The following is a 25,491-nucleotide window of genomic DNA, read 5'->3' on the forward strand; positions in this document are numbered from 1 at the left end:
GCTTTTCTTGTTTCTTCTATCTCTCTCCTTTCCTTTCTCCTGCCCAGATAGCCATGTGTGCCATCCCCTCCTCTTCTTGATGGGCTGTGCCACACTGCTTGGCTAGAGAGCCATGGGTGCATAGCCCCCCCAGGTCCACTCCACCCCCACTGGCAGGCTCCACCAGCACATGGCCTTGCCAGGTCTGCCCACCCCCACCTGTCATGTCCTACCATGCTTCCATTTTATTTACTTTTTGTTTTTGCTTTTGTTTCTCTCCCTTCTTTCTCTCACCCACTTAGCTCTGCACATCGTACCCTCTCCATTCCCTCCTGCCTATCTGCACCGAGCACCAATTGCTGTGCCCCCAAGTGGCACTGAGATGGTCCTGTGGACCCCGCCCTGCACTGCCCCCCAGCCCCGCCCTATCATCCCCAGTTTGAGTCACAAACAACCCATCCCTGCCCATCCCTCCCCCCCCCCACTGGACCTATGGTGAGTGAGTGACTGGCCCTGCTTACCTGGACATGGTGGTGAGAAGTATTGTGCCCACAGTCGAGCAAACAACAAAATATGTCCAGCCCACCTGCCCAGACATAACCAAATAAAACAAAAAAGCAGGATGAAACAAATAAATCTACAATCAATAAATAAAGAAAATAACTCCTGAGGATAGTAGACAATATCAAAACATATTAAAGAACAGGACAGGATGGCTCCAGAAAGCAACCAAAATAAAACACCAGATGACTTTCCAGTAGAAGAAAAGGCGCTGGAACTACTTGATAGGGAATTCGAAACTCTAATATTCAGGTCTCTCCAAGAGAAGAAGTAAAATGCAGACAAAAATAAGGAAAAAATAGATAAAATCATGGAAAATACAGACAACATCAGAGAAAACATGACAAAGCAATAGAAGAATTCAGGAAAGTAATACAGGAAAAAATGTCAAAATAAATAAACAACTATATATCATACAAAAACAGCAATTAGGAATCCAAAAGATAAACAGTAACATTTCAGAAATGGACAGTGCAATAGAAGGTTTTAGGAGCAAATTTGAAACAATGGAAGTCAAGATCAGCAAAATTGAAGACAAATCTTTGGATACCACTTTGAGGAAAAATCAGAGAAAAAAATAAAGAAAAGTGAAGAAACCCTGAGAATGATGTGGGATACAATCAAAAGCAAAAATCTGCATGTGATTGGAGTTCCAGAACAGGGGAGAAAGCACAAAACACAGAGAGGATCACTGAAGATTGTAGACAGAAAGTTTCCCCAATATCATGAAAGATAAAAAGTTGACCATCTAAGAAGCTCAACAAACCCCATATACGATAGATCCCAAAAGAAAATCACCAAGACATACCATAATTACACTCGCTAAAACCAAAGACAAAGAACGAATTCAGACAGCAGCTCGAGAGAAATGAAAGTCACATACAGAGGGGAACAATAAGATAAGCTCTGATTACTCGACAGAAACCATGCAGGCAAGAAGGTAATGGGATGATGTATATAAAACCTTGAAAGAAAAAAAAATGCCAACCAAGAATAATATATCCTGCAAAACTCTCACTCAGATATGATGGTGAAATTAGGACATTTCCAGATAAAGAGAAATTAAGGGAACAAGTGAAAACCAAACCACACTTACAAGAATTATTAAAGGGAGTCCATTGGTTAGAGAACCAACAACATCAGACAACAACCTGAATCTAGGACATAGCACAGCATCAGCCAGATACCAACTGTCATAGATTGAATTATGTCCCCTCAAAAATGTGTGTATCAATTTGGCTGGGCCATGATTCCTGGTATTGTATGATTTTCCTATATGTTGTAAGTCCTGCCTCTATGATGTTAATGAAGGAGAATGGGCAGCAGTTGTGTTAGTGAAGTACAGCGTACAAGACTGGATTGTGTCCTGAGGCAATCTCTTGAGATATAAAAGAGAGAAGCAAGCAGAGAGACAGGGGGACCTCACACCACCAAGAAAGCAGTGCCAGGAGCAGAATGCATCCTTTGGACCCAGGGTCCCTGCACAGAGAAGCTCCTAGTCTGGGAGAAGATTAATGAGAAGACCAACAGAGAGAGAAAGCCTTCCCCTGGAGCTGACTCACTGAATTTGGACTTTTAGCTTACTTTACTGTGAGGAAATAAACTTTTCTTTGTTAAAGCCATCCACTTGTGGTATTTCTGTTATAGCAGCACTAGCTGACTAAGACACCAACCTAGGTAATGAACTCTCAAGTACAAAACAGAACTAAAAGATTTACAACAGGGAACCAGAGAGGTCAATCTGTAAACGACAATAACTTCAGAACAATAAAAGTGGGATTAAATGGTGTAGGTATAGAACTTTCAAATGAAGAGGAAGTCAAGGAGATATCAAGTAATAAAAGACTGGTTTAAACTTAGGAATATAGGGGTATATTTCAAGGTAACCACAAAGAAATTTAACAAACCTACTCATCAAAATAAAGAAGAAAAACATAAAGTCTCAGTAAACACAAAATCTATACAGATAAAAGAAACGAAAAAAAAAAAAAAAAATCCACAAACAAAAGGAATCCAGCACAGAACAGTAAATGGAACAAAGAAAATGTCAGTGTCACAAAAAAAGCATTACAACATGACAGCAATAAACTCACACCTATCAATAATCACACCGAATGGAAATGGCTTAAATGCACCCATAAAGAGACAGAGAATGACAGAATGGATTAAAAAAAAAGGACTCATCTATATGCTGTCTACAAAATACACACCTTAGAAACAAAGATGTAAATTTATTAAAAATCAAAGAATAGAAAAAAATATATCAAGCAAACAGCTATCAAAAAAGAGCAGGAGTGGCAATACTAATCTCAGATAAAATAGACTTTAAAACAAAATCCACCATAAAAGACAAGGAAGGACATTATATAATGACTAAAGGGACAATCCAACATGAGGACATAACCATAATAAATATCTATGCACCCAATGACAGGGCTCCAAAATACATAAAAAAACTCTAACAGCACTGAAAAGAGAAATTGACAGTTGCGCAATAATAGTAGGGGACTTCAACATACCACTCTCAGTAAAGGTCAGAACATCTAGAAAGAAACTCAACACAGATACAGAAGATCTAAAGGCCACAATCAACCAACTTGACCTCATAGACATATATAGTACACTCCACCCAACAGCAGAAAGGTACACATTCTTTTCCAACACACATGGAACATTCTCCAGAATGAACCACATCTTAGGCCACAAAACAACCCTCAGCAAAATCCAAAACATTGAGGTAATACAAAGCACCTTCTCTGATCACAACATCATAAAAGTAGAAAGAAATTAATAACAAGAAGAGCAAAGAAAAAAAATCAAATACATGGAAACTGAACAACACCTTGCTTCAAAACTACTGTGTAACAGAAGAAATTAAAGATGGAATAAAAAAATTCCTAGAATCAAACAAGAATGAAAATACATCATCCCAAAACCTTTGGGACAAAGCAAAGGCAGTGCTCAGAGGTCAATTTATAAAAATAGACACACACATCAAAAAAGAAGATAGGGACATAATCAAAACATTAGCTGTACAACTCAAACAAATAGAAAGAGAACAGCAAAAGAAGCCCACAGCCACCAGAAGAAAGGAAATAATAAAGAACAGAGCAGAAGAAAATGAAATAGAGAATAGAAAAACAATAGAAAGAAACAACATATCCAAAAGTTGGTTCTTTGAAAGGATCAATAATATCGACAAACCATTGGTCAAACTGACAAAAGAAAAACAGAAGAGGACTCAAATAACCCAAATAAGAAATGAAATGAAGGACATTACAACAGACTCAACTGAAATAAAAAGGATCATAACAGTACTATGAAAAACCATACTCCAACAAATTTGAAAATCTAGAGGAAATGGACAAATTTCTAGAAACACGTTACCTACTAAACTAACACAAACTGAGGTTGAAAATCTGAACACACCCATAACAAGAGAAGAGATTGAAAAGGTAATTAAGAAACTCCCAACAACAACCCAAAAAGCTCTGGACCAGATGGTTTCACTGGAAAATTCTACCAAACATTTAGAGAAGAGCTTGAACTCGTACTATTCAAACTGTTTCAGAACATAGAAAAGGAAGGGATACTTCTGAATTCATTCTATGAAGCTAGCATAACCCTGATACCAAAACCAGGCAAAGACATCACAAAAAAGAAAATTACAGAACAATAACTCTCATGAATATAGATGCAAAAATTCTCAATAAAACTCTAGCCAATAGAATTCAGCATCATATCAAAAAAATAATACACCATGACCAAGTGAAATTCATAGCAGGTATGCAAGGATGGTTCAGTGTTAGAAAATAGATCAGCGTACTCCACCACATAAATAAGACAAAAGAAAAGAATCACATGATCATCTCAATCGTCGCAGAAAAGGCATTTGATAAAGTCCAACACCCATTCCTGATAAAAACTCTCAATAAAATAGATATAGAAGGGAAATTTCCTCAGCATAATAAAGGGCGTCTATACAAAACCAATAGCCACCATCATTCTTAATGGAGACAGGCTGAAAACGTTCCCACTGAAAACAGGAACAAGACAAGGATGCCCCTTATCACCACTCCTATTTAACATTGTGCTGGAAGCCCTACCTGCAGCAGTAAAGCAAGAAAAAGAAATAAAGGTCATCCAAATTGGTAAGGAAGATGTAAAACTATCTCTATTTGTGGATGATACGATACTATACATAAAGAGCCCAAAGGACTCCACAAGAAAGCTACTGGAACTAATACAGTCAGCAGAGTAGCACGATACAAGATAAACATACAAAAATCAGTTGGATTCCTATACACTAATAAAGAGAACCACGAAAAAGAAATCAGGAAAGCAATACCATTTATAATAGCCCCTAAAAAAATAAAATACTTAGGAATAAATCTAAACAGGGATGTAAAAGACGTATACAAAGCAAACTACAAAACACTGCTGCAAGAAACCAAATGAGACCTACATAAATGGAAATACATAACCATGCTCATGAATAAGTAGACTCAACATTGTGAAACTGACAATTCTACCCAAAGCAAGTTACAAATACTATGCAATCTTGGTCCAAATAACAACAACATTCTTTAAAGAGATGGAAAAACTAATCATTAACTTTATATGGAAAGGAAAGAGGCCCCAGATAAATAAAGCACTATTGAAGAAGAAGAAGAAAGTAGGAGGACTCACACTACCTGACCTCGGAACCTACTATACAGCTATGGTAATCAAAACAGCCTGGTACAATGACAGACACATTGACCAATGGAACAGAATTGAGAACCCAGATGTAAATCCATCCACCTATAGTCACCTGATTTTTGACAAAGGCCCAAAGTCCATCAAATGGGGAAAAGACAGTCTTTTTAACAAATGGTGCTGGCAAAACTGGATGTCCATCTGCAAAAAATAGAAACAAGACTCATACCTCACACCATACACAAAAACTAATTCAAGATGGATCAAAGAACTAAATATAAAACCCAAAACTATAAAGATCATAGAAGAAAAGAGAGGGTCAATGCTGGAGGCCCTAATACATGGCATAAATAGGATACAAACCATAACTAACAACACACAAACACCAGAAGATAAGCTAGATAGATCTTCTAAAAATTAAACACTTGTGCTCATCAAAAGACTTCACCAAAAGAGTAAAAAGAACCTACAGACTGGGAAAACATTTTTAGTTATTACAAATCAGACAAAGGTCTAATCTCTAAAATCTACAAGAAAATCTAACACCTACACAACAAAAAGACAAATAATCCAATTAAAAAATGTGCAAAGGATATGAACAGACACTTCACCAAAGAAGACATTCAGGTCCTAACAGACACATGAGGAGATGCTGGCGATCACTAGCCACGAGATACCATCTCACCCCGACATTAGTGGCATGAATCAAAAAAACAGAAAATAACAAATGTTGGGGAGGCTGCAGCAGAATTGGAATGTAAAATGGTACAACTGTTTTGAAAATGATATGGCCCTTCCTTAAAAAGCTAGAAATAGAAATACCATATGATTCAGCAATCCCACTTCTAGGAATATATCATAGAAAAATAAGAGCTGTCACACAAATAGACATGCACACCTATGTTCATTGCAGCATTATTCACAATAGCAAAAAAAATGGAAACAACCTAAGTGTCCATCAACAGATGAATGGATAAACAAACTATGGTACATACAGTGGAAAACTACGCAACAATAAAGAACAGTGATGAATCTGCGAAACATCTCACAACATGGATGAATCTGGAGGGCATTATGCTGAGTGAAATAAGTCAATCACAAAAGGACAAATACTGTATGAGACCACTATTATAAAAACTCATAAAAAGTTTGCATACAGAAAGAACCAATCTTTGATGGTTATGAGGGAGGGGAAGGGTGGGAAGGAAAAACACTAACTAGACAATATGTAAGTGGTAACTTTTGTGAAGGGTAAGACAGTACACAATACTGGGGAAGCCAGCACAAGTTGACTAAGGCAAGATCATGGAAGCTTCATAGACAGATCCAAATTCTCTGAGGGACCGAATTACTGGGCTGAGGGCTGGGGACCTTGGTCTCGGGGGATATCTAGCTCAACTGGCATAACATAGAAGAAAATCTTCTACATCCTACTTTGGTAAGTAGCAACGGGCATCTTAAAAGCTTGTGAGTGGCCATCTAAGATACTCTACTGACCCCACCCTATCTGTAGAAGAAAACCAAAGACACAAGGGAAAGATTAGCCCAAACAAAGTTCAGCACAACTAGATGGTGCCCAGCTACCACCACCGACTGCTCTGACAGGGATCACAATAGAGGGTCCTAGACAGAGCTGGGGAAAAATGTAGAACAAAGTTGTAACTCACAAAAAAAGACCAGACTTACTGGTCTGACCGAGACTGGAGAAACCCTGAGAGTATGGCCCCCAGACACCCTTTTAACTCAGTACTGAAGTTACTCCTGAGGTTCAGCCTTCAGTCAAAGATTAGACAGGCCCATAAAACAAAACAAGACTAAATGGGCATGCCAGCCCAGGGGCAAGGACAAGAAGACAGGAGGGGAAAGGAAGTTGGTAATGGGGAACCCAAGGTTGAGAAGGAGAGAGTGTTGACATGTCGTGGGGTTGACAACCAATGTCACAAAACAATATGTGTGTTAATTATTAATGAAAAACTAATTTGCTATGTAAACTTTCATCTAAAGCACAAGGAAAAAATAAAAAGTTTAGATATTCTATAGTATAATAATTATAAAATACCTATTTTGGTGAAAATCATATCTCCAATATTAGTATAATGTCTTGCACACTAGAGGTTCTCAATAAAGTTTTGTTGAATAAATTTTTAAAAAAGTAGTTTTTAAAAATAATACAAAATGGATGGCTCTTAACTCTTTGGAGAAAAAAGCTGACAAGAAGGCTATTCAACTTGGGAGAACTTGACATAATAGTTCTTTCTGCTATAAAAGTATTGGAATGTAGTGATAGTTTCTGTTGCCACTATTAATAAAACAGTATTAAAAAAAAAAACCTAAACCCATTGCCATCGAGTTGAGTCCGACTCATATCAACCCTATAGGACAGAGTAGAACTGCCCCACAGGGTTTCTAAGGAGTAGCTGGTGGATTTGAACTGCCAACCATTTGTTTAGCAGCTATAGCTCACCAGAGCTCTTAACCACTTCACCACCAGGGCTCCAATAAAACAGTATTAAAAAAAAAAAAAATCAACTCATTGCCACTGAGTGGATTCCGACTCATAGCGACCCTATAGGACAGAGTAGAACTGCCCCACAGGGTTTCCATGGAGCACCTGGTAGATTCAAACCACTAACCTTTTGGTTAGCAGCCGAACTCTTAACCACTAGGCCACCAGGGTTTCCATAAAACAGTATAGGACAATTCAAAAAGCTCAGTGAAAGTGGATGTCATAGGTACTGCCAGCTCTTTTAGCCCAGTGATAGTACTTGTACCCTGGGCACGATGGTTAAGCATTTGGCTGTTAAACGTAAAGTTTGGCGGTTCAGTCTACTCAGTGGCTCTGCAGGAGAAAAACTTGGCAATCTGCTCCCATAAAGATAACAGCCAAGAAAACCCTATGAGGCAGTTGTACTCTGTCACATGGGGTTCCTATGAGTCAAAATCTACTGGACTGAACTAACAACAATAATACTTGTAGCTAACTGCTACTCCCTCATCTGCTGGGGCTGCCATGGGAGCTTATAAGCGTCTCTTGAGTTGATTTTGCTTTCCCCATGTCCACTGGTACCCTCACTCAGAGCCTGTTTGTTTGCAAGGAACTAAAATCAGTCAGGAGTTTTAAGGAAGGAGGTTTATGTTTCCTTCCCTTAATCCATGTTCAACAGCTGGAAAATATGCCTTAAACCACAACCTCTAATTACCCTTTTTTCTCCATCACTTTGCTCAAACTTTTTTTTCCTTTAACCAGAGAAAATTTGTCACTCTCAACAGCCTTTTACTAGGATTGTTTTCTTGAGTACCATCTTACCTTAATTTCAAGCGCCATAGCACCACCCTGTATAGGTAACTTGCTGGTAGGTGTTTTCGCTGCCCCACCGGTTGTATAACAGGATGAATAGCCCCAACAATATATCCTTTAAGATAATAGTCTTCCACTTTTGTTACTATATCCAGAATTGAATTTATCTTGATGACTTCTGGGTTTGATGAAGCTGAAATATCAAAAGCAAAGACAAATCTGTTCATTCACAAAATTGGGTTACATTATTTCTATCTCTGTGTGATAATAGTCATGAATAGGAAAAAATAGCCACGTGGCTTAACCTCAAATAAAATAACAATAACTTGTATTATATATTTTATACTTTATTTCAGAAAAAAGAAAATCCTACCTTACAAACTGGTAGATCTATAATATTATAGGTCTGTCTTAAAGTAGAAATACAATGCTTTATATGCTTTTTTCAATTGAGGTAACTATAGAGTCGCTAAGAGTTGGAACTGACTTGATGGCAACAGGTTTTATTTCTTAGGATTTCATTTGCATGACCATATTTCTAGTAACAGATATTGAAGACATACATAAGAGAAGCAATATTAATTTGAAGATTCAGTATTTCTGTAATTCTGCCAAGATGATACATAATTCCTTAAGAATAAAATCCATAACAATCTAAAAATTAAAATTGGAGCAATGGCATTTGTTAAGCAGGAGTTGTCACGTGCTTTCTTGTTTCAATTAGACTTCAAAAGGACCACGTTTTAAGTTTCTCAGGGAAGCTAAAAATATAATTTCTTATGGACCTTATATAAATGCTTGAGTAAAGTAACTGAAAAAGTAAAGGCATCCAGAAGTTCTTTTTAATGAGTAAAAATTCTAGATGTAGAGGGAATTTAAATGTAAAATCAATATGCAATTGAACCATCCCCTGAAGCAGGGTAAATCTGTAGAAACAGTAGAATAGTACAATCCGTACAATCTTTAAAACAGTAAAAGGAAAAGGGTGTTTTATTTGGAAAAAGTTCTTAATGTTCCAGCAGTAATAATTGAAAAAACAACGACTCTTTTTTTTTTCTGTAACAGTGTTTCTCATTTTCTGGAAAACAATCAAGAATTAATATCTAGAAATAGACCTGCAATTTGATCATCTCTTGAGTAACAAAACATACGAAATGACTTCCAGGTATGGGCAGTGGTGGTTATTAGCCTTGCCTCAGAGTGGTCAGTGGTGTCCAGCAAAGAGCTACTGCTGATTGCCCCAACACAGGAAGGAGGTTAAGAAGCAGACAAGGAAGAAGGGTCAGAGGAAATCCCCTCCTCCCCTGACATTAATACACATGCGATGGAACAGAAATCCACCATGAGTAGGGATTCCTGCCAAGTTCTCAAACTAAAATAAAGTACTCAACAGAATACTTATATAAACCAGGATGAATCCATTTCCTTCAATTTTTCATCCTCTCTTGGATTTAAACTAATATTCTATTTACAATACATTCTTTTCATCTTTATGAATAGGAATGAAAACAAAGAGAACGAACAGTCCTGGACTTTGAATTAACAGCTGGACTTCATTGTAAACAGCCCAGCCCCGCCTGGTTGGTGTGGCAATCCACTTGGTGGTTCATTTGGTTTTATTCTTTTTAGTATTTTGACTACTAGCTCTGATTTCTAAACAAAGGAACTAAAAAACTATAAAATAAAATAGAATAAACTCTTAAGAGTAAGGAATGAAACAAAGCTAAACTTAGTTTTAGAATTATATACTAATCCTTTAAAAATTTAAAGAAAATCCAATCCTTGAATGGACCTCATTGTTCACTGCAGAGAGTGGAAATGCTTTAGCACAATACAAAAGGATCTTCATCGTCTGGCCTCTGTCTACTTATTCAGCCTCAACTCTTGTCATCCTTCCTCTTGTACGTCTTGCTTTGGCAAGCCTGAACTTCTTGGAGTTCTTGACCCCGCCATACCGTTTCAATGCCACTAGTCCTTCCTTTCCTTCCCTGCTCCCCATCCTGAGTTAATCACTCTTTCTTCTGCGCTGTGCGTACTTCTATTAGTGCCCTTATCAGACTGTGTAATAGTTATTTGTTTTATGCCTGTCTCTGGGGTTAGACTGAGGATTCCTTAAGGTCAAGGAATTTGTCTTATTCATCTTTCTATGCCTAGCATGTTCCTTAGGTGGTATGTTTAGTTGGAGATACTGTTCATAAAGGGAATGAAGGGGCGAAATTAATGCATAGAATGAGGGAAAACTATCCAGGTTAGCTAGTGGAAACAAAAAAGTTAGGTTAGTAAATTCAGGAACAATTGTATAGGTTATCTAGGCCTTGTAGGAGAGAGACAAAACAGAAAGGACACAGCAGTGTTGTGGAATTACTTTTTTATTCTATGTGAGTTAAAGGCCATATTTAATTTATGCTCTATTTAATTTATGCTCTAGCATAAGGCCCCACCTTATGTTAATTAAATTACAGTGAGAAAAATCACATTGTAAATGAAGTAAAAAGAGGTGGAGCTACATAGAGCTTGATTAGCTCCATCTTGGGGTGAGATCTGGATAAGAATTTGGGAGAGGATTGTACTATGGACAGAGAATGATATAATGAAGGGAAAGAGTGTGGTTTATACTTAAAAGGATTCACTTGAGCTTGTGGGCTTGGGAGGCACTTTGGATACTGCTGGTCTTGCTTCTCTTGCTGACTTTGGAATCATTGTGAGGTCATATATTGTCTCACTGGGTCTACTCTGACCTCACTGCTTGGAAGGAAACCTCACAAACCAAGAACTCAGAATTAGGCAAGAGTCCACTCTCCTGGTGCCATGGTTTCAAGTTCAGAGCAATTTAGGCAGCCTGATACTCTGCTTGTTCTCTGTGATCTTGCCACCATCCGGGAAAGCTGAGCAGTACAGGACACAGCACATAAGGGGCACTTAAGGAAGGAGTTCAGAGAGGCACTAAGGATGTTACTACACATGGAATATTTTAAAAATATTTGCAATTATTCTGTATTTTCACCAGATGCTCAGCAGTTAGCAGTTAATATTCTTCTACTCTTTTAGCTCTGTAATACCACCTTCATCATTAAAGATTATATGTCAAAGATTATTTTCAGCACAATGGCTTCTGGTTTATTGGTTTAAAAAGGAACGATATGCTTTATTCCTCAAAAATGATGCAAGAAAAATAAAGAACTTTGATACTTTCGTAGCAGATATACTTGATTATATAGCAAGGTAGATTAAATAAAAACTAAAAAAAAAAAAAAAAATGAGTGAAGGTATAAGAAATTCTAAAGCTTATTCTAAAATTATTATTTACTTGACAAAAGTAGGACATAAAAGCACATGGCTTGTGGCTGATAGCTTACAAAAATATTGGTGGGGGGAGCATTTCATTTTTGTGAAAATATATCTGTAAATTATAAAATTCAATACAAGAATAAGGGGTGTGCCTTGATTTGGAAATCCTCTTGGCATTTTAATAATGACTGTAGGCCAGGTGGGTAATTACGATGTGGGTATCATTACATGAATGAAGGTTTTTTTTTTCCTAATCATTTTTTTAATTGTAGGAAAATATATGTATAACATAAAATTTTCAATTTTAGCATTTTTAAGTGTGTAATTTAGTAGCAGTAATTATATTCACAATGTTGTACAACCATCTCCACTATTTCCAAAACTTTTTGATCACCCCCAATAGATGCTTTGTACCCATTAAACAATAACTCTCCATTTCCCCTTCCTCCAGCCCCTGGTAACCTCTAATCTGTTTTCTGTGTCTGTGAACTTGCCTATTTTAGATACTTCATGGTTCATACAATATTTGTCCTTTGTGTGTGACTTACTTAACTTAGCATAATGTTTTCAAGGTTCATCCATGTTATAGCAGATATCAGAACTTCATTCCTTTTAACTTGGCTTTTTTTTTTTTCCATGTTGCATGACTAGACAAGTAAAAGTAAATGAATTGTTCAAGGATCACTTAAAGAAAGAATGAGTCCTGGTTTGTTGCTTGAAAACTTTCCAATGGTAACCTTGGGCAATATCAAGAAAGCCCCAGTATCAAACTTGCTGAATAGATTTCTACTACTTGGAAGAAAAGCCCAGCACTCTTTTAAGAAATGCTATATTGCCAGCTGAGATCGTTAAGATTGTGTATCAACTTGGCTAGTCCATGATTCTCAGTGGTTTGGCAGTCATGATGTAGTTTGGCTGTTGTATAATGATGTAATCACTTCCATTATGAGATCTGATATAATGTGATCACCTCCATGATGGGCTCTGCTATGAGTAGCTAGTCAGTTGAAAAGGAGTTTCCTTGGGGGTGTGAGCTGCATCCAATATAGGTGGACATTCTGGCAAGGCTCATGGGCTTTTGCTTGCTCTGGATTCTGCAGCTGGCTCCTGTTCATCTGACCTACAGTTCTCGGGACTTGAGCTAGCAGCTTACCTGCCTATCTTGGGATTTGTCAGCCTCCACAGCCTGTGAGCCAGAGGCCTGTTGTCTGACCTGCTGATCTTGGGTTCACAAGCCCCTGCAGCTACGTGAGTCAGGAGAAGCCTCCAGCCTGACCCATGGACTTTGGACTTTTTAGCCTCTACAACTGTGTGAGCCATTTCCTTGATATAAATCTCTCTCTCTTCATATATATAGACGCTTCACTAGTGTTGCTTCTGTAGAGAACTCAGCATAAGACACCAACACTCTTGACAGCTCAGGGGAAAATACTGTGTGGAAAAATGGGGACATGATAGCTCTGAGTCTGAAAGTGATTCAGAAGAATTGGGTCTTGAACAAGAACAAGTTTTAGGAATACCTTAACAAATTTATTTCACTTAATTTTTCCTTTTTTATGCATGTACAAGAGAGATATAAGAAAAAAAAATCTATGTTTAAAAATGTCTAAAAGAGCTTTTTACCATAAATACAAAATAAAATTCCTAAGTGATAAAAAAAAATTAATAGTTTAGTATTGGTAAATAAAGTAATATATTTTATAATAAATGGTGCATTAATCAATGAAAAATGGTAAATTGTATAGCAAAGAAGTGGCTATTACTACATTGACTAAGAGAATGAAGATCTGAAGAGCTCTTGGTTTGGTGGTACAAAGGTCCCAAAGTTTAAAAAAAAAAAAAAGGAATCAGGAATAAATTCAAAGTTCTTCCCTTAAGTTTGAAACACAGGATGAAGGAAATCTGATTTAACATGCATCCATTTTTTGGGGGAAAAAAAAGCCCCTAGGAATTTTGGCTGACCACAAACTAATTATAAACTAACAGTTAATTTAATGTGATTGTAGGCCATTTGAAGTAAAACTGCCTCTATGGGAAGGAGGCTCACTGAAGTGTGTGCTGAGCGGACTATCATTGGTATAGTCCCTGCTTGGGAAAGTACTTTACTTCCCTGTGCTTCAATTTGCTCATCTGTAAAATGAGGATAATAACTGAATCTACCTCAGGGGGTTGTTAAGAGGATTAAATGCATTAATATTTGTTCCTAGAAAGTATCTGGCACATACACGTTGCTGTGATGTCAATTCCAACTCACAGTGACCCTGTAGGACAGAGTAGAACTGTCCTTTACGGAAGCAGGCTGCCACGTCTTTCTCCTGAGGCGCGACTGAGCGCTTAACCATTGCACCACCAGGGCTCATCTGGTACAAGTGTTTGCTGCTTCATTAAATAAGGCCCTCTTCTGTGAAAGAGAGGCACGCGCTATTACGGCTAAGAGTGTTAGGCTCTGGGGTCAAATTGCCTGGGATCAAATCCTGGTTCTGACATGTATTAGGTATGCAATCTGAAACAAGTTGCTTTACCTCTCTAAGCCTTGGTTTCCTTATTTGTGAAACAGGGATGAATAATCACTTTCGCTTCATAGAGTTGTTTTGATAGTCACTATAGAACATGAGCCTAGGCCTGGCACAAAATGAACACTCAAATAAACATCAGCCATGTAGCGTCTCTTGGTGGTCTAGCTCTGAGAACATAGTCTGAGATTACTTGTCCTCAGAGGTAAGTTATTGTTGGTTTAAAAATCCAAAACATCCAAAACATGGCCTGGCTCCCAACCTTTAGAACTCTAGGTCAGAGATCCGTAACTCACACTCAAGATTGGGGGTCCCTATCTGACAATGATCTACTACATTGAGTCCTTGACTCAAATGCCCATAGGCTGATAAAGCAAAGAAGGGAGCTGAGCTGGAGGAGGCTGTGGGACCTGGAGAATGCTCAAAGCCCTATCTAAAGAGTACAGAATTCGGGCCAGTGCTGCCATGTGGGAGTGTGGGACTAATGTTACCGGATCTTCTGATTTTTAAGAAAAACCCCAAATCCAGATTATTATGTAATTTCTCCCAGTTTTTACATGTTGTTGTTAGTTGCCGTCAAGTCGATTCCAACTCATGGCGACCTCATGTGTGCAGAGTAGAACTGTGATCCGTAGGATTTTCAAGGGTTTCGGAAGCAGACTGCCAGAACTGACTTCTGAGGTACCTCTGGGTGGGTTCGAACTGCCAACCTTTTGACTAGTAGTCGAGCATTTAACCATTGGTACCACCTAAGGACTCCTCTCCCGATTTTTAAAAGTGACAGTTCAAATACTTTAACACACTGTACACACCAAGCGAGAACTGTCTGAAGGCTGAATATGGCCCATGATTTGTTGGTCTGTGACTTCTCCTCTGGGTCACACCAGGGATTCTGCAGACCAGAGCCTGCCCAAGTCTGGGCCAGGCCACTTAGACCATCTTAGATGGCGTTAACCCTCCTAGGACACAGAAAAAGTGATCCAATTCTTCCTCATTAACGGAGATAGCCGGATAATGGTGATGGGGGGCTGAGATTCACTCTATTAATGAGCTGTGTTTCTTATTCTATATTGGGACTTGCATTAAACATGTCCCCATTCAAGAAGAGTAAAACAAGAGCAAGAAAATAGGAAAAACCAATCTGGGAATTTTGTTGAGAACTTCTCTTGATATAATTTTCCTGATTCTCAGTAACATTTTAAACTGTGCTGAAACAAGACTGGAAGGCTGCTTGGAACTTGTTAGGTACGCAAACCTGATTCGGCTTAGACCCGTGAGGAAAGTGAGAGCCGCGCACGCAGAATGAGGGATTTTCATCAGTGCTCACCAGCGTGAGCCACAATAGGCTGTGTCTGATGCCAAACCTTTAATCTGATGTCCTTACATTGGGGCAACAATATCAGAGGCTTTACTTTTTACACACTGGAAATTAAGGGGGAGGCAGTGGTTGTTTTGGCTAGAATTTGAATAGCTCAGGCAGTTAGCACCAGCTGCAAGCCATCTTTATCTTAGCTCCACAATCATCAGCAGTGCTTTCTCAGTTCTTTGGGAGAAGGAACAAATTGTGGTGTTTACAGCGCTAATGAATGTGGTTGGTTACTGTGTCGTTGATGCTACCTGATTTGTAAAAGGTTTATTACACCTTACAAGGCTGTTGTGATGATAGGATGAATGAAAGCATTCTTCAATTTATTTGAAAATTATACATGAAAAGTGGATTTTTTAAAATTAAAATGGAAAATGCTGAAGGCAAAGCAACATTCTTTCATTTATCCTTACAGTTTCAGAATTTAAAAAATCAATAGACTTTTTTTTTAAAGCTCCTTTGCTTAAAGCTTCATGGACAAAAATCAAATTTTAAAAATGCAGAAAATTTCAGTATAAAGCTAACTTGTTCAATAACAAAAGCTTTGCTCTGATGATATAACTCTATGAAAATATTCCAAGACATACGTATATCTAGACGTTCTTTCTTCCAATTTACCTCTAAAGATTAGTATGTATTTTTGAAATATTTATGAAACACTATTTCCTTATCTAAAGATACAATGTGCAAACACTGGCAAGTAATTTTACAGTATTATTTTCAAAAGGGAACAGTCAATTTCCATATTATATCCAGTAATTATAGTAACAAATAGAGAGAAACATATAAAAGAAACCAATTGCCATAGAGTCAATTCTGACTCATAGTGACCCTATGTGTGTTAGAGTAGAATTATACTCCATAGGGTTTTCAATGGCTGACTTTTTGGAAGTAGATTGCCTGGGCTTTCTTCTGAGGTGTCTCTGAGTGTACTTGAACCTCCAACCTTTTGGTTAGCAGCTGAGCATATTAACTGTTCATACCACCCAAGGACTCCAAGTGACATATACCAAGTACATGTTTTGTGCCAGGCACTCTGATAAATGCCAAATCTTAATTAATCCATATAAAAAACTTTATAAAGTAGGTATTATCATTATCCTCAGATGAGGTAACTCAAGGAACACAGAGATTAGGTAACTTGTTCAAATTGCTAGTAGGTGGTGGGGCTGGAAATGAATCCAGACAGACCGACTCTAGAGCCATTATACTGTAGCACATACAGGAAAGTAAAACTTCATTGATTTGGATCATTTTAATTCAGATTTTGTGAAATTTCAGACAAGAGCTGGGCTAAAGCTGTTAGACTATAATAAATAGTTAAGAAATTTAATCTATGGACATTAAAATGAGCGTCTTTACTTATCAAAATGTTTTAAGTCACTTAGAAACAAACTACTCTATAAATAACATCTGAATTCTAAGTTATTTTTGTTTCCAATGAAAGCTGCCTCTTTCTGGTAACCATTTAATTGAAGTAATGTAGTAGTCATTTCTAAAAACTATTTCTTTAGTAAAACTATTGAACTATATCATTTATTATTACATGCAGATTTAAGAAAGATCAAATTATGACCATTTCAAACTTCTGCCTCATGTTTCACTGCTACCTCCCTGAAAAGCTACACTTCACCCATTCTGTTTTATTTGCAGGTCCCAGGACAGACAAAATTTTCTCTCACTTCTGACTCTTTGCATGTCCTGTTTTTCAGCCTCATTTGCCTTTCCCCCACTCCTTAGTCTTTTTTTCCTTAAAACCCTTTTCTTTTTTGGAGAAATGTAACATACCAAAAAAAATGCACAAAACATAATTAAAACTGCCAACTTGGGTAACCACCATCCGATAAAAAATTAGAAAATGGCTAGCACTCCAGAAAATACTCTTTCAGAAAAATTGGCCCTTTCCAATCACAACCCCCCACCCCACTAAAAGTTCCCACTACCTTGACTTTTACCATAATCACTTCCTAGCTCTTCTTTTTAGTCTACTACCCAAGAATGAACCCTAAACACTATAGTTTGGCCAATTTTTGAGCTTTATGTAATTGGAATCATACAGTATGCACTCTTGTGTCTGTCTTCTTTCACTCATCATTACGCTTTTGAGATTCGTCTTGTGTAGTTGTAGTTTGTTCATTTCCACTACAGTATAGGAGGGGTCAGGTGACACAAACGGTTAAGTGCTGGCTGCTAACTGAAAGGTTGGCAGTTTGAACCCACCCAGTTGCTCTGTTGGGAGAAAGAATTGACGATCTGCTTCTGTAAAGAGTACAGCCTAGAAGACCCTATGGGGCAGTTCTACTTTGTTACATGGTATCTTCGATTGAATTGTGTTCCCCCAAAATATGTATCAACTTGGTTAGGCCATGATTCCCAGTGTTGTGTGGTTGTCCTCCATTTTGTGATTGTAATTTTATGTTAAAGAGGATTAGGGTGTGATTGTATAACTAAGGTCACATCCCTGATCCAATGTAAAGGGAGTTTCCTTGGGGTGTGGCCTGCACCACCTTTTATCTTACAAGAGATAAAAGGAAAGGGAAGCAAGCAGAGAACTGGGGACCTCATACTACCAAGAAAGCAGTGCCGGGAGCAGAGCATATCCTTTGGACCTGAGGTTCCTGCGCTGAGATGCTCCCAGAACAAAGGAAGACTGATGACAAAGACCTTCCTCCAGAGCCGACAGAGAAAGCCTTTCCCTGGGGCTGACGCCCTGAGTTTGGACTTGTAACCTACTAGACTGTGAGAGAATAAATTTCTCTTTGTTAAAGCCATCCACTTGTGGTATTTCTGTTAAAGCAGCACTAGATAACTAAGACACATGGGGTCGTTATGAGTTGGAATTAACTCAACAGCACCTAACAACAACAACATAGTGGGGTTAACAAACCACAGCCTGCGGCCTGTTTTGTTCTATATTGTCTATGGCTGCTTTTGAGCTGCAATGGCAGAGTTGTGACAGAGACCCTATGGTTGTGACCAAACCCGTCACTGTCGAGTCCATTCCGACTCATAGCGACCACGTAGGACAGAGTAGACTGACTCATAGGGTTTCCAAGGAGCGGCTAGTGGATTTGAGGTGCCAACCTTCTGGTTAGCAGGTGAGCTCTTAACCTCTGTGCCACCAGGGCTATATTTACTATCTGGTTCTTTACAGAAAAGTTTGCTGACCTCTTCAGTATAGTGTTCCATTGTGTAAGTACATCAAATTTGTTTTTCCATTTTACTGTTCTTGGATTTGGGGATTGTTCATAATTTTTGGTTATTACAAATAATGCTTTGATGAATGTTCTTGTATATGCCTCATGGTGTTCAAGTGCACACATCTCTGTTGGATACGTCTTCAGCAAGGTAGATAATGACAAATAGTTTTTTCCAAAATTGTTGTGCCAATTGACCAACACTTAGTATTGCCACTCTTTTTAAACTTTAACCATTTTGGATAATTTTTTTAGGGGGAATCCTCATTTCTGATCCTTTCTCCATCTCTTATTGATTTTTTAATTTAATGCATTTTCTGTAGTGATGTATCTTCATTCTTCTTGAAACTTTTTGTGTTAGTTTCCTGGGGTTGCCAGAACAATGTACCACAAACTGGGTGGCTCATAATAACAGAAATTTATTGTCTTACAGTTTTGGAGACTAGTAGTCTGAATTCAGAGTGTTGACAAGGCCATGCTTTCTCTGAAGACTCTAGGAGATCTTCTGTTATCTCTCCCGGCTTCTGGTAGGTCCAGAAATTTCTCGGTTTGCAGTTGCAGAATAACTCCATGGTCCATGAGCACCTGTCTCTCTCTCTCTATCTCTTCTCCTCTTTTATAAGGAAATCACTTCGACTGGATTAGAATCCAGCCTACTCTGGTATGCCCTCATGTTAACTTAACTGATAACATCTGTAAAGACCCTATTTCCAAACAAGGTCACTTTCACAGGTATTAGGGGTTATTACTTTAACATTCAATACATAACAGTTCTCTAGTATTTAAAATTACTGACCAATTCTTGTGTTTTGAAACCCTTGCCTTCCTTATGTTCTCTGATACCACACAGTCCTGATTGTCTTCATTATGTCTTTTTATTGAGTTGTCCTCAATGTGGCTATGCCTTGAAGAAGGAGCCCAAAACACTTAAGGTATGCTCATATTCTCTCCCTTAAAAACTTTATCTGTTTCAATTCCTCTTCGAAATTGCCATCTCCAGCTGTGCATCTTTAGCTGCCTTAGCCAGAATGTTCCACTGCCACCTCAAATACAACATGCCTATAACAGAATTTCCCTTTCCCACATACTGACTCCCTTTGGGACTCCTTCTTCTGTAAGATGCATCACAGTCACTCAGGCTGAGAACCAGGAAGTCGTCCTGGATTCCTCATTCTTTCTGTCCCTTCATATCCAGCCAGTCACAGGCCAAGTCAGTTCCTCCTTCATAACGTCTCTTAGATCTACCACTGTGTTCCATCCTATTGCTGCTCCTCACATGCAGGTCCTCATCGTCATTAGTCTTGACAACCACAAGGAGATCTCTAACTTTTCTCATTCCCTGTTCTCCCCATTGCAGTTCAGCACTAACCAGTTGCCATGGAGTCTACTCCGACTCCTGGTGACCTCATGTACGTCAGAGTAGAACTGTGCTCAATAGGGTTTTCAGTGGCTGATTTTTGGAAGCAGATCACCAGGCTTTTCTTCCCAGAAGCCTCTGGGCTTACTCCAATTGCCAACCTTGAATGCCACTAAGCACAGTTAACTGTTCACACCAAACAGGCACCGTGCAATCCAGCATTACTTTTCTTAAACACTTCTCTGCACCTATCAAGTACTTGTTCAAAAACCCTTTATAGTACTTACTTTCCAGGGAATCGAGTCTTAACTCCTTAGGCAAAAAGTCAGAGCCTTCCATACTACAACATTTATTTCCTATGTCTCTTCTACAAAACCTCCCTTAGCTAACTGTTCTATTCGCTAGCCCTTGAACATACTTCAACTTCTTAATCTTTTTCTGCTTATCTAATCTCTACTTTTTCTTCAAGGGTCAGTTAAAGTCCTAACTCAAGTTCCAACTGATCCAACTCAAACTGATTTCTCCTTTTTCTGATAACTTTTGTACCACACCATTTCCTCCGTTTGTACCTTGTATCATAATTGTTCATTCATTTACTCATTCATTTATTCCACAAAATTTATTGATGACAGGTCATGTGCAACACTGTGATAGACACAGGCATGCAAAGCTGGGTAATAGTTTCTGACCTTGAGGTGTTCGTGATCCTAATTGGTCCAGTTTGACCAATTAGCATATAAAATACTTGTAGATAGAAAGTGTATGTTATTCCTCTTTGTATTTTCAGTAATTATCAGCATCTTCTATAGAAAACACACATAATACATATTTATTGCTGCTAACAATGATGATGAAAGACAATGAGAGTTTCTTGCTCTAATAATAATGAAACAAGGTGGAGGCTAGCAACATTTTACTCAATATTCTCTTATGTAATTCTACTAGAAATTCAGATAAGGAAGCTATTTTCTGTCCTTATGCTGGATTTTTAGTATAGTAGAAATTCTTTTCACTCATAGAGCTATAAATGGTCTAAAAATATTTAAGAATATTATTATCCAGATAGTTTTCTGGGAGTCTACAAGGAGGTAGACTAACACTTGTGGAACATTTTGCAGAATTAACTTAGCTTTTCATTAAAGAATTCTATAATCACAGATACACACACACTTCACACACTCTCAGAAACACACATTTATAAATATACTTTAGGAACCCTCTAGATGACTTCAAAATTTCACAGATAAGCAGGAGTCAAAAGCTATTAATGAATTGTTATCTTGCCATTAGATGGTGAAAGAAACCATTACTATACAATAAACCAGAAAACTTATTACGAAAACTGTAATGAAACCTCATTAGTGCAGTTCGGAGATCTGACATAAAGCTCCAGGAAAATTTAGGCTACAGTGACAAGAATTTAAGTTTCTTGAGGGCAGGGGGGTATGTTTTAGATTTCTTCTGTAGTCCCTAATAACTAGCAGAGCATTGCACATGGGAAATACTCAAACAACTTTTGTTGAGTTACAATTGTACAAATGAATAATGTTATGGCCAGGATACGAAAAATGTGCATGAACCCTTGACTTGGACATATAAATAAACCAATTATTATCACTTATCAGAAGGGGAATGCAGGAATTATTTAAATGCCTTCAACAGGTTGGTCAAAAAGTTTTCATGAAGGGGCTAGCTTTTGAAGGAGGAAAGGGGCCAGTTTGTCAGGTGGCAATCAGAAGGTGTTCTTACAGGAGAAATAATGATAGTTAACTTTTATTAATTGCTCATTAAGTGCCAGGTACTTTTCCAAGTAGATTATTTTATGTTATTTTGTTTAATCCTTAAAACAACTTTAGAGGAAAGTACCTTTAGAATCTCCATTTTGCTGATGAAGAAACTGAAAAATAGCAGTTTACTAACTTGCCACAGTTAGTGAGTGAAAGAGCCTAGATCAGAACCCAGCAACTTTTACTCCAGAGTCATGGTTGCTTAATGATTATGCTATTATTTCTCCCATAGAGATGTAAATAACGACTCAAAGGCAAAAAAAAAAGGGGGAAGAAAGAACAAGTATGGGAAGGGAGAGAGACAGATAGATATAAATCGTTTTCTGGGTGGAGTTCTGAAGGTGAAGGCAGAGAAAAGTAGGAAGTGAAGTGAATGACAAGTGCGCTTAGCTGTAATAAAGGGGGTAACTTTAAAACACTCTGCAATTAAATAAAAAGAACATTTCATTTTCTAAAGTAAATATGGAGTCCCTGGGTCGTGTGAACAGTTAATGCACTTGGTTGTTAACCAAAAGGTTGCAGGTTTGAGTCTACCCAGAGGCACCCTGGAAGAAAGTCCTGGCAATCTACTCTCAAAAAATCAGCCATTGAAAACTCTATGGAGCACAGGGCTACTCTAACACACATAGGTTCGCCATGAATCATAATTGACTCTATAGCAACTGAGTTTTTTTTTTTTTCAGGAGAGTGTATCATCACAGAAACTTTACGTAACATTCTCTGAAATGTACCTATAAAATGGTGACAGAGACAGAGATAGAGATAGGAAGAGAGAGAGAAGGAGAGATAAAATAGAAGATGGAACTGAATGGAGAAATAAATACACGGCACTGGGAGTTTCAAAGGGTCTCTACACCCAGCCCTGCTCCTGGGCCTCTGTTTGGAAAAACTGATGTAAAACCAGGAGACAGCATACTCTTTGTGAGTGTATGCAGCTGTCACCAGGCCATTTTGTTTGCTGAAAGGTTGCTCCTTGTGTGGTAGCCTCTGGGAGGCAGGAGGTGTCACTATTCAGTACTTCCTACAGCAACCCCAGAACAGAGCAACAGATGCGACAGAGAGGGCTTGGGCTTTTTAACCCAACCTTGACTCCTGGATTCCTGGAGTGGCAGGTGGAGGTCAGAGACAATAGAAGAGAGGCACATAAAGTATAACCTGGAAAGTAAATTGTGGAACTGGGCTGGTGCTGAGCATCCTGGCTTTTGAGGCAAAGGCAATAGGAAAAAACAAAACATGTGGAAGAGGTGGAGAGAAATGGGGCACCAAGAGATGAGGCACCTGGACCAAATAGGAACCAGGTGCAACTTTAAAACACACGCCTGCTTTGTGTCTAATATTTACACGCTATGCCCGTGCTTAAACGACACAGCAGCATTTTTATGTAGAACACACTATTAACTCCCCAGACACCTACAGTGGAAGGTAGAAATTATACTTTCACAAAGAGAAAGGCTTCTGATAATGACAAAACCAGAATGACTTCTGAAGAAAGCTGCAGATTTTTGACTCAGGGATGACTGCACTTACACAAATTTGTTTGAGATTGTTAACATCATTGGAAGGAGATGAATCAGAAAAACTTTTCATGTTACTTTCAGCCCTATATGATCCTATGGTGGATTGTGCAGATAAACAGCAAATCTTAAAGTGCAGGTTCAAATGGATCTGGCCTAAAATTTTATGAATGGACAAGGTTTCTTCAGGTTAAGAAGAGTGTACATTTGTGTCCTGTGGATTTACAGAAACTAGTCCCTAAAAAATAACTGACAATGTAACCTGATGGAACGAACATAGTATCACATCACAAGTATTTTCTCAAATAAGTTTTTTTAGAAAAGTACAGAAAAAATCCACATGTTTCTCTGGTTACTTCTCTGAGTATCGCCATTATCTTGATCCATTTTTAACTTTCATAAATAAAATGAAAATTAAAAATATTAACATTTTTCCTTTGGTAGCCTTAGATAAAAATGGAAACATGAATATCTTAGCAGTATATGTACGTGATTTTTTGTATGTCACAGGGAGGGAGTTTGTTTACCGGCCAGCTCAGTTTTTGACAAAGAAAAATGGGCTGCTCTTGACTCTCATACAAAGATGCACTGTTTCCAGAGCAAACCAAAAAAATAGAGAATTTGTGTGTAAACTGAAAAAAATCAAGATATTACCAAGTATGATAATTTAGTTAGTGTAAAATTTCTATGCACTGATAAAATTTGTGGCTTATTGGAATTAAAAGTACGACTCTGTAGTAAGAATTTAAATTACTATCGTCTGGAAATTCTAACAAAAGTTTCCATTTTTAGTACCTCATAATTAAAGATGTAGTTCTACTTTTTAAAAGGTAAGTTTTATCCATGCAGTTGTACAGTGTTTTAAAGTTTCCAAAAGAAGAGAGGCAAAGTATTTGTGAAGTCGAGCTGCCTCTGCTCCTTCCACAGAGCTGCCATCTGGGCTTGTTTATTTGTATTTCCAACTTTCTGGGACAGGGAGTTTCGCTGTTAGAGACAGGGCACTGAGCAAAGGAAGTATCTTACAGAAGACTAACTTCTTTTCTCCCCCTTTTTAACTCTTTAACAAGCTTCAAGTTTAGTTTGGACAAAAATATCAAATGATTAGCACAGTCATAAAAATTAGCATACTTGGGAACCTCAGATTGTCTTAGCAAATAATCTTCCACAAGATACAAGTAATATTTCCTACATGTTACCTTCTTGTGCCTTTAGACCTTTTTCAAAACACAAACTGTCATTAAGGCTATGGCTATTTGACCTGGAAAGTGAACATTTTTCATGTATCCTTCTATAAGTATTTGATTGGAAAATGAAAGAAATATTTTCAAGTAGTTTTTCTAATTTTATAGAGTACTATGAGCCCTGTTACAAAAAACAAAGCAAACAGAACAGAACAAAAAGATCTTTCAAGATATAATTAAGGAACAAAGCTTTGTTGTTAGATTAATTATACAATCTGCTATGAAGAACAGCCTTAAAATTCACAACAGTTAAAAAAAATTAGTAGTCTCTTATCTTTGAAACATTTCTTTTAACAAATAAAATAAAAGCAAAAATTACCTTGTAAAGTAAAATCCAGCAATACATATTCGTAAGCAAATTCTGTCTTTGTTTCCACTTGCGGTCTCTTCAGGGTAGAAAATATTTTTCCAGGGCTGCTATCATCAGGGTCTTCTAGCTTTCTAAGTCCGCACCCCATGGCAAAATCTGTAAGGAATTAAATTGCAGGAAAGGGGAGGGAGAGCAGCAAATTCTGTTGTTTAAGCTGCAAAGAGAAAGTTACAGACTTAACTGCTTTGATTTTGTTTTCAGCTAAAGCATAAATACCCAAAAAGAAAACTGTTGGGTCCAAAAAAAGGAGCTGAAGACTTTTTCTATCCATTTTTCTGTAAAGTCGTTGAACCCATGATTAAGCTACAGCTCGGGGAGACTG

General features: G+C 37.9%; 1 protein-coding gene across 1 annotated transcript in view; it reads right to left on the bottom strand.

Annotated features, from left to right (window-relative positions):
* RFTN2 (raftlin family member 2) overlaps window positions 1-25,257 on the bottom strand; it is a 70,999-nt gene extending 45,742 nt beyond the window's left edge. Inside the window, exons 1-2 of the mRNA XM_004378191.2 lie at window positions 25,119-25,257; window positions 8,546-8,729 (exon numbers count right to left, since the gene is read on the bottom strand). Of these exons, the coding sequence (XP_004378248.1) occupies window positions 8,546-8,729; window positions 25,119-25,257 (323 nt within the window). The remainder of the gene's footprint in view (window positions 1-8,545; window positions 8,730-25,118) is intronic.
* Between the last annotated feature and the right edge of the window lie 234 nt (window positions 25,258-25,491).

The sequence above is a fragment of the Trichechus manatus genome, unplaced genomic scaffold (genome assembly GCF_000243295.1).
Source record: "Trichechus manatus latirostris isolate Lorelei unplaced genomic scaffold, TriManLat1.0 scaffold00056, whole genome shotgun sequence".
Taxonomy (NCBI): Eukaryota; Metazoa; Chordata; class Mammalia; order Sirenia; family Trichechidae; genus Trichechus; species Trichechus manatus.